The sequence below is a fragment of the Oncorhynchus mykiss genome, chromosome 10 (genome assembly GCF_057628025.1).
Source record: "Oncorhynchus mykiss isolate SJ-2025 chromosome 10, ASM5762802v1, whole genome shotgun sequence".
NCBI lineage: Eukaryota > Metazoa > Chordata > Actinopteri > Salmoniformes > Salmonidae > Oncorhynchus > Oncorhynchus mykiss.
In genome coordinates, this window is record NC_143031.1 from 16,988,519 (window position 1) to 17,011,494 (window position 22,976).

Below are 22,976 nucleotides of genomic sequence, written 5' to 3' on the forward strand. Positions count from 1 at the left end.
TGCACTTATAACAATTTTACATTTGTGATTGGGCCCAATCCAATGTTTCTCTCCCGTTATACAAAAAGCACGTAAACCCCCTAATTTCTTTGTTTAATAATTCAGAAGAGGGTTCTGATTAAGCCACACCATGAAATACATTTGAAACACTTGTGAGAATTTGGAAAAACAGCAATTACACAATCAGTGTTTGTGACTCCTGTGCCATGTGAAGTGGCTCTTTTAATTAATGATCAAACTCTAATTAAATACTCCATTGCTCCATTGCATCGCTCTGTCATTTGGACCGATGTGACGAGTGACAGATAACTTTTTGATGAAGAGAGCGCGCATGGATTTATTTTCAATTACGTGAAGGTAATGAAAGGAAAAAGTGCAGATCAATGGACATTTGAGCGACACAACAACAATTGAGAAACATGACAGAGACAGTTGCTAAGGGAGAGAGCAGAATGGAGAGAGATGGACAGACAGATGAGAGGTATTGAGGCCACAGATAAAGGCTGTGTCCAAGAGAGGAGGGAAGGAGAAGAAGAGAGAAAAGATGGTAACACTTTACATTAAGTTGTCCCTATTACTATGTAACTAATACAGTAATAACTGTGTTCATTAGTAGTAGTTATATAGATTTTACTATGTAATTAAATGAAAATAGGAATGTTGAGGAATCCGTTATTACACAACTGGTGAAGGTTTATCCACATGTGTAACTACTGATTTTACTACACATTCTTATTCCACTAAGTAATGTTTTGTAATTACATGTTTGAAAGTAACCTGTCAATTACCATGTCAATAACTGACCTTGTTACAAGTAACTACAAGGTTCCGCTATCATTGAATCCACATGTAATGCCAGGGTTGATAAATAGGCTAGGACCAGGTAACAACAATATCAAGCAACTTAATGTAAAGTGAAACCCAATTGGGTACCTTTATAATTACTATGTTGTTACAATGTAACAACATTTTCAGACAATGACCAGGAGAACTGACCAGGAGAAATTAGGACAAAGGAGAACATTAGGTATAAGATGGGCTGAAAATCCTTTTGCCCGCGCTGGCGTTGCAGATGACTATATTGGTCCACTAATACTGGAATATTAAAGCCCCAGTGTACTACTTTGTGAAAAAAAATTATACCAAAGTATTCCTATTTTTTTTATACAGATTTTTCATACTTCCCAAGGCTATGTACTTACCCAGGAGCAAGCAACCTAATGTAAAGTGAAGTGAAATTTGTATTACTTTGTAGTTTTGATGTAACAACCTTTGCAGACAATAGGCTAACCAGGAGAAATAAGGAGACAGGAAAACATTTTTCAGTTGGACTTTTCTTTAATAAATTTGACAAAGATTCACATTCAAACTATTCAAATTCAATTCCCCATTTCAGACTCAAAAAAATAACTATTTTATGTAGTAGAAACACAGGGTGGCAAAAACTAGCTTGCTAGCATTTCCCCATCATTCACTAATGTAGCTAGCTAGCTCGGTGTCACTGGTAGCCTAATGTCAACACCTTTTCCAACTCAGTTAATAAACGTTACCAAATGATCATAAAAATCATGAAAGACTTAGCTTACAATGTTTTTGACTTACATTGCACTTTGCGTATTATAAACCTTTAAAAACATTATAACTAAAGAGAGGGGAGAGGTCAGTGTGACATCACTTCCTGGCTTCTTATATTTGCAAATGTTCTTCTTTTGAATGTGCAAACTTACAATGTCCTTCACTAAATAGTGAACAAAAAGGTAAACAAAATGTTTGATGTTTTTTTTTTTTTGTATGTGCAGAGAGAAAGAGGAAGTGAGAGGCCCAACATATATACTTAAAAACTGAAAATCAACCAATGTCAGTGTCACGTTCTGACCCTAGTTCTTGTGTTATTTGTTTGTTTTAGTTGGTCAGGACGTGAGTTGGGTGGGCATTCTATGTTTTGTGTTTCTAGATTGGTCTTCTGTGTTCGGCCTAGTATGGTTCTCAATCAGAGGCAGGTGTCGGTAGTTGTCTCTGATTGAGAATCATACTTAGGTAGCCTGGGTTTCACTGTTGTTTTGTGGGTGATTGTTTCCGTGTCTGTGTTTGTTTGCCACACGGTACTGTTTCGGTTTTGTTCACGTTTATTGTTTTGTATTCATTGAGTGTTCAGTTTATGTTTTTAAATAAACATCCATGGACACTTACCACGCCGCATCCTGGTCTGATCCTTGCTACACCTCCTCTTCAGACAAAGAGGAGGAAAATCCTTACAGTCAGCCTTTAAATGCTTTATTATCCAAATGTTGAAAGATCTTGTGGGCGATTGAGATAAATAAAATGGGGCAGTTTGAGGCCAAGTGGCAGAGAGGGATGGAGGCGCTGGAGATGGGGGTGTGAGCAGGTGTGATGTAGATGTTGTTTGTATGTGTATGTTTGTTTTGTCTAAAAATATCAAATAAAATCGTACAAAAAAATGTAATGAAGAAAAATGACAAGCTATTATTTGATTTATTTTCCTATACATTCTTCATTGTAACCACAATGTCACAGATAATTGAACAAACATAACATGAGCAGATTAACTTGGTCGAAACATTTCTTTATAAAAGACAATCAGAAAGAATGTTGGTACTTATTTATTTTGATCCAAAGCCACCAATGAGTGAGTCTGCTGATAGAATGTCAGTTTGTGAATTCTCATTCAAGTTGAGAAGTGCAACTGAAGCACAAAATGAGTCTGACGTCGAGCAGAAATGACAATAAGAAGCATTTTAGATCTGCGTTTACAAAATGCAGCAATATACTTCTTTCGCGTTTTATCTATTTTTATTGTATGAACAACGCAGAATTCTGCGTTAATGCGACCCTTGCTGTCTGCAACTACATAATAGTTGCTGTCTGTAACTACATAATATTTATAAAGGGTATACCTTACTGGGTTTCCCTTTAGATTAAGTTGCTTGCTCCTGGGTGGGTACATGATGATTACAAGAGTATCCTATGTAACTAAATTGTTCTTACATGACACTTGATTCAGTATAGCCCTTGATCACATAGAAATAACATAGAAATAAACTAATTACAATTGTTACAATTGTTACCAGGTCCTAGCCTATTTGTCAAAACTGGTATTACATGATAGTTGTTATTACATGATGATTCAATGATAGTGGCACCTTGTACATGTAACAAGGTCATACACTGAGTGTTCAAAACATTAAGAACACATTCCTAAGTTTGAGATGCACCCCTTTTGCCCTCAGAACAGCCTTCATTTGTCGGGACATGGACTACAAGGTGTCGAAAGCGTTCCACAGGTATGCTGGCCCAAGTTGACACCTATGCTTCCCACAGTTGTGTCAAGTTGGCTGGATGTCCTTTGGGTGTTGGACCATTCTTGATACACTGTTGAGCATGAAAAACCCAGTAGTGTTGCAGTTCTTGACACACTCAAACAGGGGGGCCTGGCACCTACAACCATACCCAGTTAAAAGGCACTTAAATATTTTGTCTTGCCCATTCACCCTCTGAATGGCACGCACACACACTCAATGTCTCAATTGTCTTAAGGCTTAAAAATACTTCCTGTCTCCTCCCTTTCATCTACACTGATTGAAGTGGATTTAAAAGGTGACATCAATAAGTCTATATCATGGAAAGAGCAGGTGTTCCTAATGTTTTGTACTCTCAGTGTATTTTCAAATGTGTAATTACCAAAACATGGTTACATAGTGGAACTAGAGAATGTGTAATAACATGAGAAGTTACACATTTGGAATAACCTTCAGCAAGTGAATCTGTAATTATACATTCCTTCTTCCAATTGTGTAATAACTGATTCCGCAACAACCCTATCACCATGTAATTATATAGTAAAACCTATAACTACTATGTTGTTAACAGTTATTACTGTGTTAGTTACATAGTAATATGGGCAACTTAATGTAAAGTGTAACCAAAAGGAGAAATGTAGAATAGAGAGATAAATAGAGATAGATGGGAAGACGGGTAAGGGAAAGACTTAAGGGAGGGAGGAAAGGAAAGAGAGGAAGAGAGTGAGAAAGAAAGGTGCTATACTAGAGAGAGAAAGAGAGCTAGACTGGAAGACGAGTAAGGTACAGAAAGAGAGATAGAGGCGAGAAGAAAAGAGAAACTGACAAAAGTCTTGCCCAAGAAAGTAAGAGATAGAGTGAGAAGAAAAGAGAAGAGCAGCAGAAAAACTGAAAGGTAAGTAGCCCTGTTTGAGGAAGATAGCGAGAGAAAGCGAAACCCAGAGGACAATCCATCCAGGATTTTTTTTTTTAGGTCTTTGGATTTTCAAATGCTTTTCTATGGGGAAGCCAAATTATTAGGACCCAGATTGCAGTTCCTATGGCTTCCACTAGATGTCAACAGTCTAGAAATTGTTCAATATTTTAATTTTATTTAAATGAAGAAGTAGTCGTATTCTTTCTAAGTGCCACTCAGGTGGACTCTAGTCTTTTGGTGCTCTTGAATGAGAGTGCACTCCGTGTTGTTTTTCTCCGGTATTGGAAACAGTTTAATCCGTCTTCAATTTTATCAATTATTTACATTTTAGGGTACCTGAAGTTGGATTAGAAACGTTGTTTGAAATGTTTGGACCAAGTTTACAGGTAACTTATTAGATCCTTTGTAGGCATGTTGGAACAGGTGAGTTGGAACAGGTGTATTTCTGAATCAAATGTGCCAAATAAACAGACATTTTTGGGATATAAAGAAGGACTTTATTGAACGAAACGACCATTCATTGTGTAACTGAGACGTTTGGGATTGCAAAAAGATGAAGATCTTCAAAGGTAAGAGATTCATTTTATTGCTATTTCTGACTTTCGTGATGCATCTGTTTGGTTGGAAAATGTTTTTCATGCTTTTGTATGCGGGGCACTGTCCTCAGATAATCGCATGGTATGCTTTTGCCGTAAAGCCTTTTTGAAATCTGACAAAGCGGCTGGATTAACAAGAAGTTAATGTTTAAGCAAATGTAAAACACTTGTATTTTTTCTGTCTATTTCTGTATTTTGAATTTGGCGCTCTGCAATTTCACTGGATGTTGTGGAGGTGGGTCGCTAGTGGAACGTCTGCGCCAGAAAGGTTAAACTTCTGAATGAATATATAGATCGTAGCCGCCTCTTAACCTGTAGTGACACCCCATCCCGTGAACGGGACCGTTGTCATCATCTGACACTAATTAGCATAACGCAACGGACATAAATCTTCCTAAAAAATATTCATATTCATGAAAATCACAAGTGAAATATATTGGAACACAGCTTAGCCTTTTGTTAATCACCCTGTCATCTCAGATTTTCAAAATATGCTTTACAGCCAACGCTAGACAAGCATTTGTGTAAGTTTATCATAGCCTAGCATAGCATTATGCCTTGCTAGCAGCAGGCAACCTTGTCACGGAAATCAGAAAAGCAATCAAATTAAATTGTTTACCTTTTATGAACTTCGGATGTTTTCACTCACGAGACTCCCAGGTAGACAGCCAAAGTTAATTTTTTCCCCAAATTGTATTTTTGTAGGCGAAATAGCTCTGTTTGTTCTTCACGTTTGGCTGAGAAATCGCCCGGAAATTGCGGTTACCACAACGCCGAAAAAGATTCCAAATTAGCTCCCTAATATCGACAGAAACATGGCAAACATTGTTTAGAATCAATCCTCAAGGTGTTTTTCTAATATCTATTCAATAATATATCCGTGGGGACAATTCGTTTTTCACTAAGACCGATTGGAATAATGGCTACCTCTGTATTTTACGCGAGAATCTCTCTCGGAGCCACCATGTGACCACTTACGCAATGTGGCCGCCTATGGCTATTCTTCAACAGAAATGCGTAAAAGTACGTCACAATGCTGTAGACACCTTGGGGAATACGTAGAAAGCGTAAGCTCGTTGATGGTACATTCACAGCTGAATAGGGAGTCATTGGAACGCAGCGCTTTCAAAACCTGGGGCACTTCCGGATTGGATTTTTCTCAGGCTTTCGCCTGCAGCATCAGTTCTGTTATACTCACAGACAATATCTTTACAGTTTTGGAAACGTTAGAGTGTTTTCTATCCAAAGCTGTCAATTATATGCATATTCTAGCATCCTTTCCTGACAATATATCCCGTTTAAAACAGGAACGTTTTTTTTTCCAAAAATGAAAATACTGCCCCCTAACACCAAGAGGTTTTAATGAGTTCCAAGAGCTGATCCTTTAAGAACAAATTCTTAGGAACAGTGGGTTTAAGTTCAGGGGCGGAACGACATATTTTTACCTTGTCAGCTCAAAGATTAGATATGGCAACCTTTTGGTTACTAGCCCAATGCTCTAACCACTAGGCTACCTGCCGCCCCACTTTAAAGAGCCTTCTAATCTTAGAGAACAAATAAATATAGTAAAACAATAACTTCAAACACTGTCCATTCATCACTGGATTTCTTCAAATTACTGTGCAGGAAAAGGATCTGGTCGCAGGCACGAAGCTGGCTTCTTTATGAAATCACACATCCATCTGAAGGACAGTTGACCTCTTGAAGCCATATAGGAAATCAACAAGATCCACAAGTGTTCTTTCACAGTAGCTGGCCTTATGTTTTCTGCCATTTTCAACTGCACTGTCCCACTCCGTGGTGGATAACATCGACTCTTCGTTTATGTAATGGGCTGTAAGGAAGAAGTGTCCTATTTTTCAAAATCATCAGTTCACATGTCAAGTGTAATTGCCTCATTGTATTTACCCAAATTCTCTCTAAACTCCGGGACCACCCATCAGTTGATTTATTTTGCTTGATGCAGGAGTCTTGTGCGATGGGATAGAGACTGACTGAAACATTCACATCGTCATTAATTTACAAAAGGATCGTCTAATAGCTCGGATAGGTGTGGAAAAGTCCCCCAATTTGTGCCACAGTTTAGACTACCGATAGACGGTCAGTCGGAGTTGAGTCCAATTGTAAAGTGTAGCATAAAGGCCAAAAAAGGGCAAACTTGCCATGTATTCTAAAATTGTACATTTCTAACTCAATATCAGAGACCTGATTTGCCCTCACGAAAAATGCATCAACCCCTACAAATATATGAATTTATTATAATCAACAGAATAATTCAAACAAAATTAGCTGTAGCGAGAGCAGAGACTGCATACTAAAGACAATTAGAAAGAATGTGTCTTTAACCCTGCATTAAAATATTACTTATTTTGAACAAAAGCCAGGAATGAGTGGATCACTCAGCCCTATGCTGTTCCTGCTTCTGTTGCCTTTTTTATTCTATGATCACCAAGCCTCATGCACCTGCAAAATGTTGGATAAAGCAAGTTCACAAATCTTGCAGTTTTTAAGCTTTGCTATTCTGTGTTAATTAGAACAGACTCTCTGGTATTACTTATACTTTATTTAGTGTTGTTTACAGTCTTCCAAACTGGCAAATTAATTATATTGTAATCTAACAGCACCTGTTTGTCATGCAACACTATCCAATGCACTTTTGACAATGATTTTACATGAGGCCTAATTACATGATATGCCTAAAATACTTATATCCACTAGGCTAAAAAATAATACAATTTTGCCTTTTGATTATTTAATTAACCTATATTATCCCTTTGGAGCACATGCAAAAGGATAATGGAGTGAAAGTGCACTGTACTGTAAGTATGCAACAACGTAGCCTTTCCAATAAATTGGAACACAAAAGAAGTCATTCACCATTGATGGGCTATCAGCAGGACAATAGATTCTTGCCGAGTTTAGGGACTTTAAAAGTATTAATGGCATGTCACTTCACCTATCTCTTTGCATAGCCCACCACATGCACTGTTTTCTAACCACATCTGGATGTATTCCACAAGTAAATGTAACAAATTACTATGGGAATAAATATCACTGAATTACAGAAATATTGGTATTAAGTAGGCTAATGCAATTGAAGGCAACAAATTGTTGCTTACTGAAACACCCAAAGTCATTCAATTGTTATAATAGTATTTGAAGCAATAGCCTACCCGCGTGTATTCAACTATTTCAGCACTGTTTCACGCTGCTTTGAGACAAGCATGAAGACTGATCTTGATAAATAAATACGATTTTTATTTTCACTGAATCTCTGTTTGGGTGTTGGTTAGCCTATAATTAGGGTGTGGAAATTTTGCTCTTCCCTGCCAGTCGCTTAGTAGCCTAGGCCTGCTCCCAACCGGTCACGTTGTAATTAATCCCATACAGTCTGTTCTAACAACAAAAAATGCACAGCCAATATTATAAACAGTCAAATGCATTCATGAATTCAATCGCTTTAGCTGACATGTTGCGGTTTATTCATTGTTTAATTATGCAAGGCTCCCTTTAAAAAAAATGTTGTTTCATAACTAAAATGCTTGACTGTATTTAAAGACATGGGTGGCTTGTATGCTGTGTGATGACATGCACAAATTAATGAATGATTGATTGATATACTGTATATTGAAGTAGGCTTTTATGCCAATAAGTAAGTTACGCTAAAACAGCTACAGTAAACATGACTCTTAGGCCTACAGCTCCATGTCATTTCAATAACTTAGCTTCTCAAAGACGTCCTCTGGTGGTCGAACTAGCATTAATGGCAACAATGGCTGACAGTAAAATACTATGACGTCATGCACTCCCAACATGCTATACCATTCCATAGCAACCCGCAAGCTGTGGAGGCTGTTAAGGGGAAGATGGCTTTTACTAACGGCTGAAATGGAGTCAATGGAGAGGTATCAACCATATGAAAACCATATGTTTGATACCATTCCATTAACTCCATTCCAGCAATTATTATGAGTCGTCCTCCCCTCAGCAGCCTCCACTGGTGGTATGATGTAACTATTAAAGGAAGAACCACTGTAGGTAGGGGTAAAAGTAACAGGGCAACTGGGTTAGATAATAAACAGAGTAGCAGCAGCTTATGTAAAAGAGTGTGAACGTGTGTCTATGTGTGTGTGTGTGTGTGTGTGTGTGTGTGTGTGGCGTCAATATTCATGTGTATGTCTGTGTGAGCTTGTGTAGTGTGTGTGTATGTGTGAGTTGGAGTGTCAGTGTAGTATGTGTGAGTGTGTGTGTTGAGTCCAGTAAGTGTGCATAGAGCCAGTGCAAGAGAGTCAGTGCAAATAAAAAGGGGGTCAATTTAAGTAGTCTGGAAAGCCATTTGATTAACTGTTCAGCAGTCTTATGGCTTGGGGGTAGAAGCTGTTCAGGAGCCTTTAGGTCCCAGAATTGGCGCTCCGGTACCGCTTTTAGATATAGATATAAAGGGTTTCTGAAATCTTGATAAATGCCACATTATCACCATTCTAAGTAAAGTGATACCGTAATAAGTAAGGGGCTTTCCTACCTGAGAGGTCCCTGTTGACTCCCAGGGCCATGCCATCTCGGAGCCAGAGCACCATGCCGTGGTACCCAGGGATGGAGCAGGGCAGGGTCACTGGCTGACCTGCCACCACCACCAGATCTGTGGGCTGCTGGGTAAACACCGCACTGGCCCCTGAAACAGAGAAAAAGGGTATATTGTCAAAATAGTTTCCATATCATTTCATTTTGTACACACACATTTAGTGATATATGCCATTAAACCACAAGAGTCTACGTCCTGTCTACTAAGCTAAATGGAATTGTTTTAAGAACGTCATACCAAGGATAATTTGATTTAGAATTTTAAGCCGTTGAAGTATCTAAAAAATATTTAAAACAAATACTTGAGGAAACATTTGTCCTTACTACTATTAGCTCATTGAATAACCAACTCACTACATGGAACAACAGATAGTCCCCTCCCCCCAAAAAAGTGTTTATCTTATATCTGAGAAATATAAGAAAAATCAGTATGTGGACACCCCTTCAAATGAGTGGATTTGGCTATTTCAGCCACACCCGTTGCTGGCATGTGTATTAAATCAAGCACACAGCCATGCAATCTCCAAAGAAAAACATTGGCATTAGAACACCCCTACTGAAGAGCTCAATGATTTTCAACGTGGCACTGTCATAGGATGCCACCTTTCCAACAAGACGACATTTCTGCCCTGCTAGAACTGCCCCGGTCAACTGTAAGTGCTGTTATTGTGAAGTGGAAACGTCTAGGAGCAACAACGGCTCAGCCACGAAGTGGTAGGCCACACAAGCTCTCAGAACGGGACTGCTGAGTGCTGAATTGCGTAGAGCGTAAAAATCATCTGTCCTCGTATGCAACACTCACTACTGAGTTCCAAACTGCTTCTGGAAGCAACGTCAGCACAATAACTGTTCGTTGGTAGCTCCAGGAAATGTTTTTCCATAGCTGAGCAGCCACACACAAGCCTAAGATGACCATACTCAATGCCAAGTGCTTGCTGGAGTGGTGTAAAATTTGCCGCCTTTGGACTCTGGATCAGTGGAAACGTGTTCTCTGGAGTGATAAATCACGCTTCATCATCTGGCAGTCCGACGGATGACTCTGGGTTTGGCAGATACCAGGAGAATGCTACCTGCTCCAATGCAAAGTGCCAACTGTAAAGTTTGGTGGAGGAGTAATAATGGTCTGGGGCTGATGTTCATGGTTTAGGCTAGGACCCTTAGTTCCAGTGAAGGGAAATCTTAATGCTACAGCATACAATGACATTCGAGACAATACTGTGCTTCCAACATAGTGGAAACAGTTTGGGGAATGCCCTTTCCTGATTCAGCAAGGTCAATACAAAAATGGTTTGTCGAGATTGGTGTGGAAGAACTTGATTGGCCTGCACAGAGCCCTGACCTCAACACCATTGAACACCTTTAGGATGAATTGGATCGCCGACTGTAAGTCAGCCCTAATCGCCCAACATCAGTGCCCAACCTCACTAATGCTCTTGTGGCTGAATGGCAGCAAGTCCCTGCAGCAATGTTCCAACTTTTAGTGGAAAGCCTTCCCAGAAGAGTGGAGGCTGTTATAGCAGCAAAGGGGAGACCAACTCCATATTAATGCCCATGACTTTGGAATGAAATGCTCGAAGAGCAGGTGTCCACATACTTTTGGTCATGTTTTGTACTTCCATAAATGTTTTCGACTGGTCCCGGGGACATTCAGATGAGTCTTGTGAGGCCGATAGGCATCCTTTACATAAAGGGATCATATTAGTGTGTAGCCGAAACTGTTTGTACGCTACAGACAGAAGTTGGCTGATGGGTCCTCCCGAGTGGCGCAGTGGTCTAAGGCACTGCATTGCAGTTCTAGATGTGTCCAGGATCTGTCGCAGCTGGCCGGGACCGGGAGACCCATGGGGCAGCGCACAATTGGCACATCGTTGTCCGGGTTAGGGGAGGGTTTGGCCTGCAAGGATGTCCTTCATCCATCGTGCTCTAGTGACTCCTGTGGCGGGCTGGGCGCATGCATGCAGGCCCAGTCGCCAGGTGTACGGTGTGTCCTCTGACACATTGGTGTGGCTGGCTTTCGGGTTAAGCGGGCATTGTGTAAAGGAGTAGTGTGGCTTAGTTGGGTTGTGTTTGGGAGGACGCATGGCTCTCGACCTTCGTCTCTCCCGAGTCTGTATGGGAGTTGCTGCGATGAGACAAGACTGTAACTACCAATTGGATACCACGAAATTAGGAAGAAAAAGTAAAACATATATATTTTTTAAATAAATAAGTTGGCAGAGTTCCACGATGCTTGTGGGGGTCAAAACGGAGGACATTGTTGTGTTCATGACAGTCTCTTCTTTCCCTAGAGGGATCATAATCGTTTGTAGGCTACAGGGTCTGACAAACACCGCTCTAGCTCTGTCACCGTTCACCTTAGATATGGAAGTATTACGTTGGTGGATGCGATGGATTGAGACGCATTCAATGCAAAAAAAACAGTTCTCTGTCTTAAACTGACAGATTTTATGGGGATTGTTTTATTATGCTCATTTGATTTCAGCGGGTCGCAGACATCAACCTCAGGGGGTTAAAGCTGACGCTCTTATCCAAAGCGACTTGCAGTAGCGCATGAATACATTTTCATATGGGTGGCCCCAGCAAGTATCAAACCCACAACCTTGGCATTGCAGGCGCAATGCCCTGCCAACTGAGCCATGCTAGCCTGGTGAGCAACAGCGCTGCTTCCAAGGGGGTACCGTCAGGGTAGATGTTAGATCGATGAAGCATTTGTTAGATATTTTTTTTCCTGAGTGCAACAATGAATCCTAATACTAATGTTGCCACAGTAGCCCAGTCAAAATAAGCATACAGAAGCTATGGATGGAAGCAAGTCCGCGGACCATGCACCACCACAGAAAAACAAAAGATAAAGCGCTAATGATGTAGCAATGAACTATTGACTTAACTGAGCTATGTTCAACAGAGAACACAAACAAACGGTAATTACCAATCATTTCTGTTAAATGGGGCAAGGAGAGGGAGAGGGAATGTAGCTGTTAGTGAAGGTATAAACAAACAAGAAATTGAACGGGCTGAACAGAGATGAAGGACAGGATGAAGAAAGACTAATCAAACAGTTGAAAGTCCTGCTGAGACAGAGGCTGTCCAAATATGGACAATTGCAAAGGTGACTATGCAATGTGTTAGTTAGATAGTGTCCATGGATGGTTGACTTAATGGGGATTGGCTCGCATAGCGAAAAAATTTACAGGATAAGGTGCTGGCATTCGGCCACATCATCCCACATTCATAAATACTCCAACCCATTATCACATGGAAATATTCACACTCAACTTTCATTGCCTGCCATTTATGTTGACGTAAGGCTTACGGTAATGATGACACCAGGTATTAGGAGAGTACTTCTATTAACATCACAATTGCCTTTTTAACCGCAAATGCATCACAGCAACCATCAAATAAAAAATTATCCCATGTAACTGTTCAACTTGATCTGTCTTTAGTCTCATTCATTCCCATCTCAATCCTCATTGCAACAAATGACTGCAGTGTCTTTCTATTGCTGGCAGCAGAGATGATCAGACATATCCAGCTATAGATTCTCTTGCAGCACACAGTGGTTATCTACTGTAATGTACACAGTATAGGTCAAGCACCATGTCTGTCTGAGAGACACAGTCACACACCCATGTGTGTGTGCGAGTGTTTGTGTGCGTGTGTGTGTGTACATGAGTGGAATCAACACTGAAGTACGGACTGGTGCATTGCTGACAGCAGCTAGCCTCATTTAGAGAACGCATCTTGAAAGGGTATGAATATCGTGAGACAGGGTTCTCTGGAGGAGGGTTCGGTACAAGGTACGTGCAGGACACAGCCGGCTTTTATATCGTTTTGTAGGAGGAAAACTTGAATGTCTCGCTAAAGAAAATAACACGTATTCAAGGTCTTGCTGAATTGTGTTTCTACTATATCAACATCTCCGGTACACTGTGTCCAAACATTTTATACAGGAAAATCCTTTGGCTCTTTACTTCCTATAATGCGAAAAAAAAGGGGGAAAGCAGACGACATAAACCAAATCTTTACTTCTGCTCTCTCTGGAGACGTACTTGGTCGATTTCCGTCTCTTAATTCAATAAGCTGCAGCTTTATGAGATGTGCCTTTCATAAACATCATCCAACCATTGATTAGATGAATCTCCATAGAGAACAGACACAGCAAACATAAGAACTGCTGTGCTATATTAGGGTGGTAGAGAGGATTATATGTCCCAAATGCCACCCTATTTTCTATATACTGCACTACTTTTGACCAGACCCATGGGGCTCTTAAGGGGATAGGGTGCCATTTGAGACGCAAACATAGTCTTGTCTTGTCTACAGGCTTCCTTATTATGCTTCCATTTTGACAGTTACAGCTCTTAAGTTGTCTAATGTGTATCTATTGTTTCTATGGCAACCTGTATTTCTATCTCATATCTGATGTTATTAAGTGCTCTTGCTGAACAGTTGTTGTAATATGTGCTTATTACTATACGTAAAAAGTGTATTTTAGTATTTTATATACGATTATTTATCTACCAGTCATCCCATGGTCCAGATCCAGACAGTTGCAAGATGGATGGCATGTTGAATATCGATCAGGCTGATGAGTCATGATGCCTTTCTCCCCAGACAATCCAACATTTTCTCAGTCCATTAGTGGAATCAACATTGTGTTACATGAGGCATTGCTGGTGCTCATAAGGGGCACATTTGTTTAGTTCATGCAGGCAAGGTAGCAGCCTTTCACAGATTTAGACAGGACTTGATATCTTGGCGAAATTACTGCCAACATCATCTTCAGGTAAGCAAAGGGTGACAGTGTCAGGTAGTAAAAAATACTGGGACGTTCTGTGGGTGAAACCACTGTTGACTTGAGAAGGAGACCTATATGTTTGACTCTTGGGTTTTTACGCCATTCTGTTCATAAAATGTGCCTCCTCTGCCCCCTCTCCTACTAATAAATTGTATTTCATCTCATTATCTCACCTTGCCTCCTTTTCAAAGTACATTGGAGAAGATTGTCTGAAGGACAAATCTAGGATCCTCTCCAATGCGTTTTGAGGGAGAGGCGAGGAGAGAGGATGCAAGGAATCAAGGAAATGCATTTGAGATGAACTATTTTGAGGTGCATGTCTGTTTCAAAGACAGCATACTGTATGAATTAGCATTATTTCTACTCTGTGCTGTATGCATAAGGGAAATATACCTGCCTGCACAAACTGTTTACTTCCACTCATGATAAACAGTTCAGTTGAGTATTGTCTTTGCCACTGTTGGCGACATTAACAATATTCATGCTGACTTTCCACAGCAAATGTATTTCCCAGTACTCTCACCAATGTCAAAAGGCTGCCATCTCAAAATGCAGAAAAATGACTTGGTTTGACACAGTTTAACAAACAAAATCGACAGTTTGAGACCTCAGATAACCTCAGAAAGAGCACTGCCCCAAGAGAGACTTAAGGGAAAAGTCTGTTCACATTTACATTGCATTTAAAACCAAATGGAATCTCAGGATCTGTGGGGGTGCAATGTAATGCTTCAATCTAGCCCTGGACTCCTAGTGGTGCCTCACAACAGGGATTCTGCAGAGCATGGATAGCTCTAATGGGAGTCTGAATATAACAAATGAATCTCATCATCTCATCGCCGGCTTCTCAGTGTGCGAGGACACACTGAGTCAAATCAAAACAAATACATATATTTTGTCAAGGATACTTCTCATAAATGTTCTGTTTGCCTAAAACTTTTACATTTCCCTTCACATTCAGGATGCCAAATTACATGAGCTCCTCCAGCACAAAGGCAAAAATTGTGCCTGTGCCAAACATTCTGAATTAGTTGGAGACTGAAGTTCTCAGAAGTACAGAATGTTTTAGTTGTTAGAAGACTTACAATTGGGAGATGTGCCAAAATACAAGAGTGAGTAATCACTTTGTTTGTACCATGACTTACTCAAGACAGTAAGGGAGTCTACACACACAGAAATTACTCAAGAGTAACTTAAGCTGAATTCACAAAACAGCAATCTCTGTTGGAAACCTCAATACATTGCTGCAATGTCTAGTTGATGATAGTTCAATTTGTCTGCAAATCTCATCTTGAGTCAAGGCTACTGAAGATAATCAGTTTTGACAGGGTCACAGAGTAGTGTTGTACAACAGGGTTGGCATAAGGTAACAGGGTTGACATAAGGTAACAGGGTTGAGATTAATGTACATGGAGTACATGATAGGAAAATCTTTATTTCGTTCAAATACCCAACCTCACAAAATTGATGACATTAGCTCTCAAGATGATACAAGATTTAAACCAGCATCTAACACAACCACATCGTTCCTAGAGGTGTTTGCCAATGTAATATGCACGGTATTACAGGGATCGATTTCTCCCGTTTGCCTGTGGATTTATTGAAATGCTATTAGGCTTATGAGTGGTGCCTCATTCCCTTACCTGTTGAGAACACTGAGAAGAGGGACATTTTGGCAGCTTGACTTAATAGTCACAAAAGACTGTGAAAGGTTTTGCCACGGCAAGATGGAAATGTGTGCCATAAACATCATCAGCGATTTAGTGCCAGAGTGCTGAGAACCATTCATTCTCATTACCGTCACAGCCCTGCAGTCCCTTCACACTGCTCTAGGGAGAGGTGGCCACTGGTGTCCATAAACTAAAACAGGAGAGAGTGAAATATGGGGTTGTGTGCCCTGTCAACTTTGTGGGGACTAGTGCTTTGAGTGTATGCTGGGCTACAGCACTAAAATGTCACAGTCGAAGATTGTAAAGTAATATTACATCAGTTTGGTTCCTGTCAGTGCAATGTAAATTGTTAACAGCCGTGACAAAAATGATTCCATTTCATTGTCTTCCGGGGTTCCCTTTGTATTGTTATTGTCAGAAGGAGAAATGAGTCTATCAGAGGAAGAAAAACAAGAAAAAAAACGTTGAATTAATCTACCGTGTATAATGGAATTATTACAGAGGATTGTAACGATCCACCTACAGTCCACAGTACTGTGAAATGTTTTCTGAGGATTTGACCAAATGTGTTTCCAAATGCTGAACAAAATTGTCAAGATTGAAAAACCAGCCAGTCTTTCCTTCTAATCTTCTGTATTTTTTAAATAAAAGATGGAAATGTGCCACAGTGTGACAAACACAAAAACATTATGTGTTGCCTCCCGTGGGTCTTCTGTGAAAAATGAAATTGTTACTTGTCAGGTTGGAGACAGACCTTGGAAGATAAGAGGTTTGGTTTTGGAGAAGAAGAAAAAAGGTCAAATTGGGCTTCCATTCAATTCTCCAAGTTACCCAGCTCCCGCTTCAGAAAACAAAGTGTCTTCTCCAGCTTCAACTAGGGTTGAGGGTAAGAGAGGAGAAAATGGAGCTAGAAGAACTTTGATTCTAGGATTGATCCTCCACCCACTGCACGAACAAAAGGTGCTCAAACGCAGCCCTAGGCCATTATCGCTGAAACGGAAAACACGAATCCAAACACCGCCAATCAAATAAGAGTTTCACTTCCTCTAAACCCAAGATAAAAGCGCACGAAGATCATGCTTTCCTTCCTTCTCTTGTAACATCATGAGGCGCGTGGGCGTTTTCCACATGACTGTTTACTTTAAACATAACTGCAGTTGCTTCACGTACACTGTATAGGCCTACAGTAACTGCAAGGGGGGTGTGGGGGCTTCAATTCTAAAGAAGTCAAAAAGGTTTATTATGCCTTGTGGAATGGAAAAAAGAGAGTAGAGAAGTGCTTAAGGCCCATTTCCATTAGCCTTTAACAACACTGAGCTTTTAACAACTGAAAAGCCGGAAGTAATTGATAGATCGTATGCAGGGAGTTGTGTAGTGGGGGGAATGATTGTGAAAAGAGATGTGGGTAGAGAAGCTAATCTTGCCCCTGAGATGCAGCAAAAGGCCAAGCCATTGTATCAGCATAGAAACCTGTGTGTCCGACTCTCTGTTATGATTTCTTATTATCTCTGCTGAACAACGCTCCACAGCAATTACAAGGCACCTCTGCTTCAAGGAGATTAGTTACTTTGTGTAAGAACAAAGCCACGGACAACAACCTTGAGCACTCCCTAAGCGCACATGAAAATAGGCAATAAAAAGGGGGGGATTGCACGACCTGTTTCACAGTTATGGTTTACTGTAAACCAATCTGACATATGAACTTGTCTTTTTTAAAAGATTCTTTATAAAATAGAAATGCAAAAAACAACGTTGGTTGTGTTTGGCCACAGCTTTTGATGTGAAGAACAATAAGTCTGGAAAGAAATCCCAGGGTTGAGTTGGACTGTAACGATACATTGATTCTTGTCAATATAAACAATTTCATTATAATCAATCACTTATTCAGAGGCAAAATATAATAAAGGTGAAAAAAATGGTCTCTAAAAAGGATTTAGGATTAGGTCATTACTGCGATGCAAGACGCTGAAATAAGTCACTCTTTCTTTGTACAGAATGAAGGTAAAACTCAACCAATACCCATTATCTAGCCATGGTGATATAACACCATAGAATATATTGATTGGTTGATTGATCAAAATGAACCCGGTCAGCGCTATCTGTTAAACTGATGGGTAATGACACTTTGGTGATGACCAAAAAGAGATGTTATCAAATTTAGTGCTCTGGAGTAGCCAGCTCTGGGAGAGAGAGAAAATTGTTCTTCTCATGTAGAGATAGTGGCCATGTAGAGATAGAAGCCATTGGAGATAGAGGCCTTGTGGAGATAGAGGCCATGTAGATATTGAGGACCATGTAGAGATAGAGGCCATGTAGAGATATAGGACATGTAGAGATAGAGGACATGTAGAGATAGAGGCCATGTAGAGATAGAGGACATGTGGAGATAGAGGCCATGTGGAGATAGAGGCCATGTAGAGATATAGGACATGTAGAGATAGAGGACATGTAGAGATAGAGGCCATGTAGAGATAGAGGCCATGTGGAGATAGAGCCCATGTTAATATTGAGGCCATGTAGAGATAGAGGCCATGTAGAGATAGAAGCCATGTGGAGATGGAGACCAAGACCTCCCTTATGTTATATGACCTCTCATTTTTAGTGACTAAAATAAACACTTTCATTATGTATTTCTCCATGCCAGGCCTTTAGCTTTAAAGTCACAGAACTGTGACTTAAAGATTGCAGTGACAAACACATACAGGCTGATGTAATCACATACTGTATATCAACATTTCCCCCCTCCCCCTCCAAACTCGGTCTCACTTTTCTACAGTTTACATTTTAGTCGTTTAGCAGACGCTCTTATCCATACTTTCTATGTTACTTCAGCTCATTTATCAGGTTTTTAGTATTCTGTCTGACATTTCAGGCCTTTGACGGGCAGGAGGCACCCAGTGAGAATGCTGCTGCAGGGGGCTTGGCTACCTCTTTTGTCTGACCTCAACACACTCTCCGAGAGCAACAACTGCTGTTGCTGTGCAGTTTCCCAAATGGCACCCTATTCCTGTGATAGTGCAGTCCTGACCGGGGACCCATAGGGAAAACCATAGGGCTCAGGTCAAAAGTAGTGCGCAATATAGGGAGAGGGGTGCCATATGGGGTGCAGGTGCTGTGTTCTAGAGGGAGACGGAGAGATGCAGGTTGAAAAAAACTGTCCTTTTTTTACACGGACTCTCCCCCCTCCATCTCATTCCCTCATTCCCTCTGCTCTCCTTCATTCCCTCTCGTTTCTCTCTTTCATTCCCTCTGCTCTCCTTCATTCCCTCTGCTCTCCTTCATTCCCTCTCGTTGCTCTTCTTCATTCCCTCTCGTTGCTCTCTTTCATTCCCTCTGCTCTCCTTCATTCCCTCTCGTTGCTCTCTTTCATTCCCTCTGCTCTCCTTCATTCCCTCTCGTTGCTCTCTTTCATTCCCTCTGCTCTCCTTCATTCCCTCTGCTCTCCTTCATTCCCTCTGCTCTCCTTCATTCCCTCTCGTTGCTCTCCTTCATTCCCTCTCGTTGCTCTCTTTCATTCCCTCTGCTCTCCTTCATTCCCTCTCGTTGCTCTCCTTCATTCCCTCTCGTTGCTCTCTTTCATTCCCTCTGCTCTCCTTCATTCCTTCTCGTTGCTCTCTTTCATTCCCTCTGCTCTCCTTCATTCCCTCTCGTTGCTTACTTTCATTCCCTCTGCTCTCCTTCATTCCCTCACACTGCTCCTGCTGAGAGTTAAAAACCCAGCAGCGTTGCAGTTCTTGACACACTCATGTTGATGCGCCTGGCAACCTAGTTCCATACTCTGTTCAAAGGCACTTAAATATTTTGTCTTGCCCATTCACCCTCTGAATGGCACACACACAATCCATGTTTCACTTTATTCAAGGCTTAAAAATCCTTCTTTAACCTGTCTTCCCCCTTCATCTACACTGATTGGCGTGGATTTAACAAGTGACATCAATAAGGGATCATAGCTTTCACCTGGGTTCACTAGGGTCAGTCGATGTCATGGAAAGAGTGTTCCTAATGTTTTGTAAAATCAGTGTATATGTCCAAACATACACTGATATAGAGGACAACCATGCACTTATCTTTGCATTATATAAACACTGGCATACTCAGTTTGAAACACTATCATAACCACAGAATAATTCCCACCTTAATTTAGTTGCATATGACACACACACACACACACACGCACACACACACACACACACACTGGGACTGATTAAGAAATAGGCCCTGGGGCTTTCAATCTGGTCTTGAATTCAAACAAACAATAGCCTTAGGAGGATTAGGAGGAAATATATATACTGTATACATAATACATACAGTGCATTTGGAAAGTATTCAAACCCCTTGACTTTTTCCACATTTTGTTACATTACACTACAACCTTATTCTAAAATTGATTAAATCATTTTGTTGACCTCATAAATCTACACACAACACATATTGATAAAGCAAAAACATGTTTCGAGAAATGTTTGCAAAAAAATAAATAAACTGAAATGGCACATTTACATAAGTTCTGTTTTTGTTTTTTTGTACTATAAACCTGTTTTCACTTTGTCATTATGGAGTATTGTGTTTAGATTTATGTGTAAAATGTTTTATTTAATCAATTTTAAAATAAGGCTGTAACGTAACAAAATGTGGAAAAATGGAATGGGTCTGAATAAGGGACAGAGTCTGGGCCCCAGTAGGCTCCTGCATTAAGCTGACCCTGCACACTCACAAACAAACACAAACACTGGTACTCTCTCATTTAGACCTGTTCTCCACCTTGCAGCTCACTGTAACAAGTGGCAGACAGAGTTCATGATCGCTTGCAATGGGATATAAACACTCCCGTCAAAGATAGTCCTGCCGTCACACATCACATCGTTCTAATGAAAAGTTTCCCATAGGTACAAATCCAGGATCAGATTCCCCTCCCCCAATCCTAACCTTAACTATTAGTGGGGGAAATGCAAAACTGATCCAAGATCAGAATCTAGGGGCAACTGCACCTTACACCACTTCACATCTGTGTGACCAAGAGACTGCCAGCTGTCTAACATGACAGGTGATAATTGCTGCTATAACACTAATGTCATGGGCTCAGACACCAACAGAAGTAGCAGCACAATTGTCTGATCTTATTAACACTGGTGACGCACACTCACACACACACACACACACACACACTCTCTCTCTCTCGCTCTCTCTCTCTCCCTCGCTCTCTCTCTCTTTCGGTCCCTCGCTCTCTCTCTTTCTCTCTCTCTCTCCCTCGCTCTCTCTCTCTTTCGGTCCCTCGCTCTCTCTCTTTCTCTCTCTCTCTCTCTGTCTCTCACACACACAAACAGACATTGAGTCAAGGCAGAGTACAGCACTAATTAGGCTGGGGCACCATATGAGACTACAGAGGGGAATTGGCATTGTTTGGGTATTATTTTCTCTGTCATTGTTACCCATACTCCAGCTTTTCTTTCTAATTTGTAGCTATAAGATTTTTTATTTATTTTGAATTTGACTTATTTATTCTCGGTATAGCAGAGGAATAACAGGGTAATAACCATGGTAATTATCAGTCATTGCTATTACAGTAATGAGAAACACAATTACCTGGTTATTACCAGGTAAGGTAAGTCAGACTGTAGTTTCTATGTAATGACTTTCCATATTACTGTTCTGCTGTTTCCATATTGTTCTTGGTCTGTTGAACCCTATGAACACCATTCAATTTGTGGGATTTTACTGTGCGATTACATGGTATCAGTGCTGGAAAATGCATTTTTACTTATTTCCCTTTAGTTCTACTGTTGTATCCCAGCCTAACAACAAACTGAGACCATGGTGTGTTACCTGGGAACAAAGATAGTATATTTTCTATGTAATACAGTGTGGTATCAGGATTAGATGTGTAAGACACATTTGCCCTGGTCAACACAACCCGATGAAAGAAAGCAGAAGGATTACAATAGCAATGGAGGAAACAACCTTGGGTTGAATAAACAGGAAACCATCATCTAGGCACTTGAGACCATTGCAAACAGACCAGACCAGAGATCCCTGAGAATGCTGCAATTCTCCATCATCTGGCCATCGTAACAGGCAGGTGAAGATGACCTATAGGGACATTTCCCACAGGAAGAAAGAAAAGAAACGTACATCATCACCAGGCTCCCCCACTGCCGAATCACATCCCGGCATAGCCTCGCATGGCCTCCACACCCAGGCTTATGGACAATCTGGTGTGACTGCATTACTTCTGCCTGCCGGAGCAGTACTCGCAACCATCATCTTGCTTCCTTGCGGTCCCCCGTGTGTGTTCAAGCAATCCCATTCCCCTCAATGGCGGTTGTGGTGACATTGCGGCAGTGACAGGTTGCTCACCGGCGAAGGTTCTCCTGCTCAGCTAATGGAGCTAATGTGTGGTGGAAAGGTCAAGTCAGGGAGGATTAGGGCCTAGTCCGCCGCTGACAGCTGTGACCTTATCAACACTAATGTCCCCATGCAGCACTATACCATCTCTCTCTGTCTCTTGCCATCTCTCCCGTTACTTCCCTAGTGGCTCTGACTAACACTGAGGCCGCAGTGACAGCGGAACTGACAGAGTGACAAAGGATGAGGGTTGGTTGGGAGACGTTGAAGGAGGCTGGGATTAGGTCAGCAAGTCAAAGGTCAAGGGTCAACGCCAAGGTTTACAGTGTGATGCGGGATGACCCCTATGATGCAACGTTACAGGTGTGAGTCAGAAGTGCTGACATGAGCTCCCCTTCAAGGATAGGGTTCTGCCTGTGTCTGTACTGATTGTGTCGTTTATGTCAGATTGTATGTGTTGTGTTATGTTATGATGTTCTGTTAACACATAACATAATACACTACATAGCACATAAAACATGAGTATTATTAGAATGTCAGCAGGTAAAAACTCACTTACGCCTCTTCTCTGGTTATCTGCCAAGTGTCTCACATGGTGTCAGACAACAACAGGGTTGCATACAGCAACAACAGAGACTGATTCATTACCATGGGGTTCTGTGTTAGATGATGACACCTGGTTGTTGATAGTTGAGCTCATCTTTTAAAGAAATACACATAGTAATGATCAGATGTAACAGATTGATTTTTTATTTT

General features: G+C 40.9%; 1 protein-coding gene across 1 annotated transcript in view; it reads right to left on the reverse strand.

Moving 5' to 3' along the window:
* kirrel3a (kirre like nephrin family adhesion molecule 3a) overlaps positions 1–22,976 on the reverse strand; it is a 275,985-nt gene that overhangs the window by 130,295 nt on the left and 122,714 nt on the right. The window contains exon 2 of the mRNA XM_021617614.3: positions 9,352–9,501. Coding sequence (XP_021473289.3) covers positions 9,352–9,501 — 150 coding nt within the window. The remainder of the gene's footprint in view (positions 1–9,351; positions 9,502–22,976) is intronic.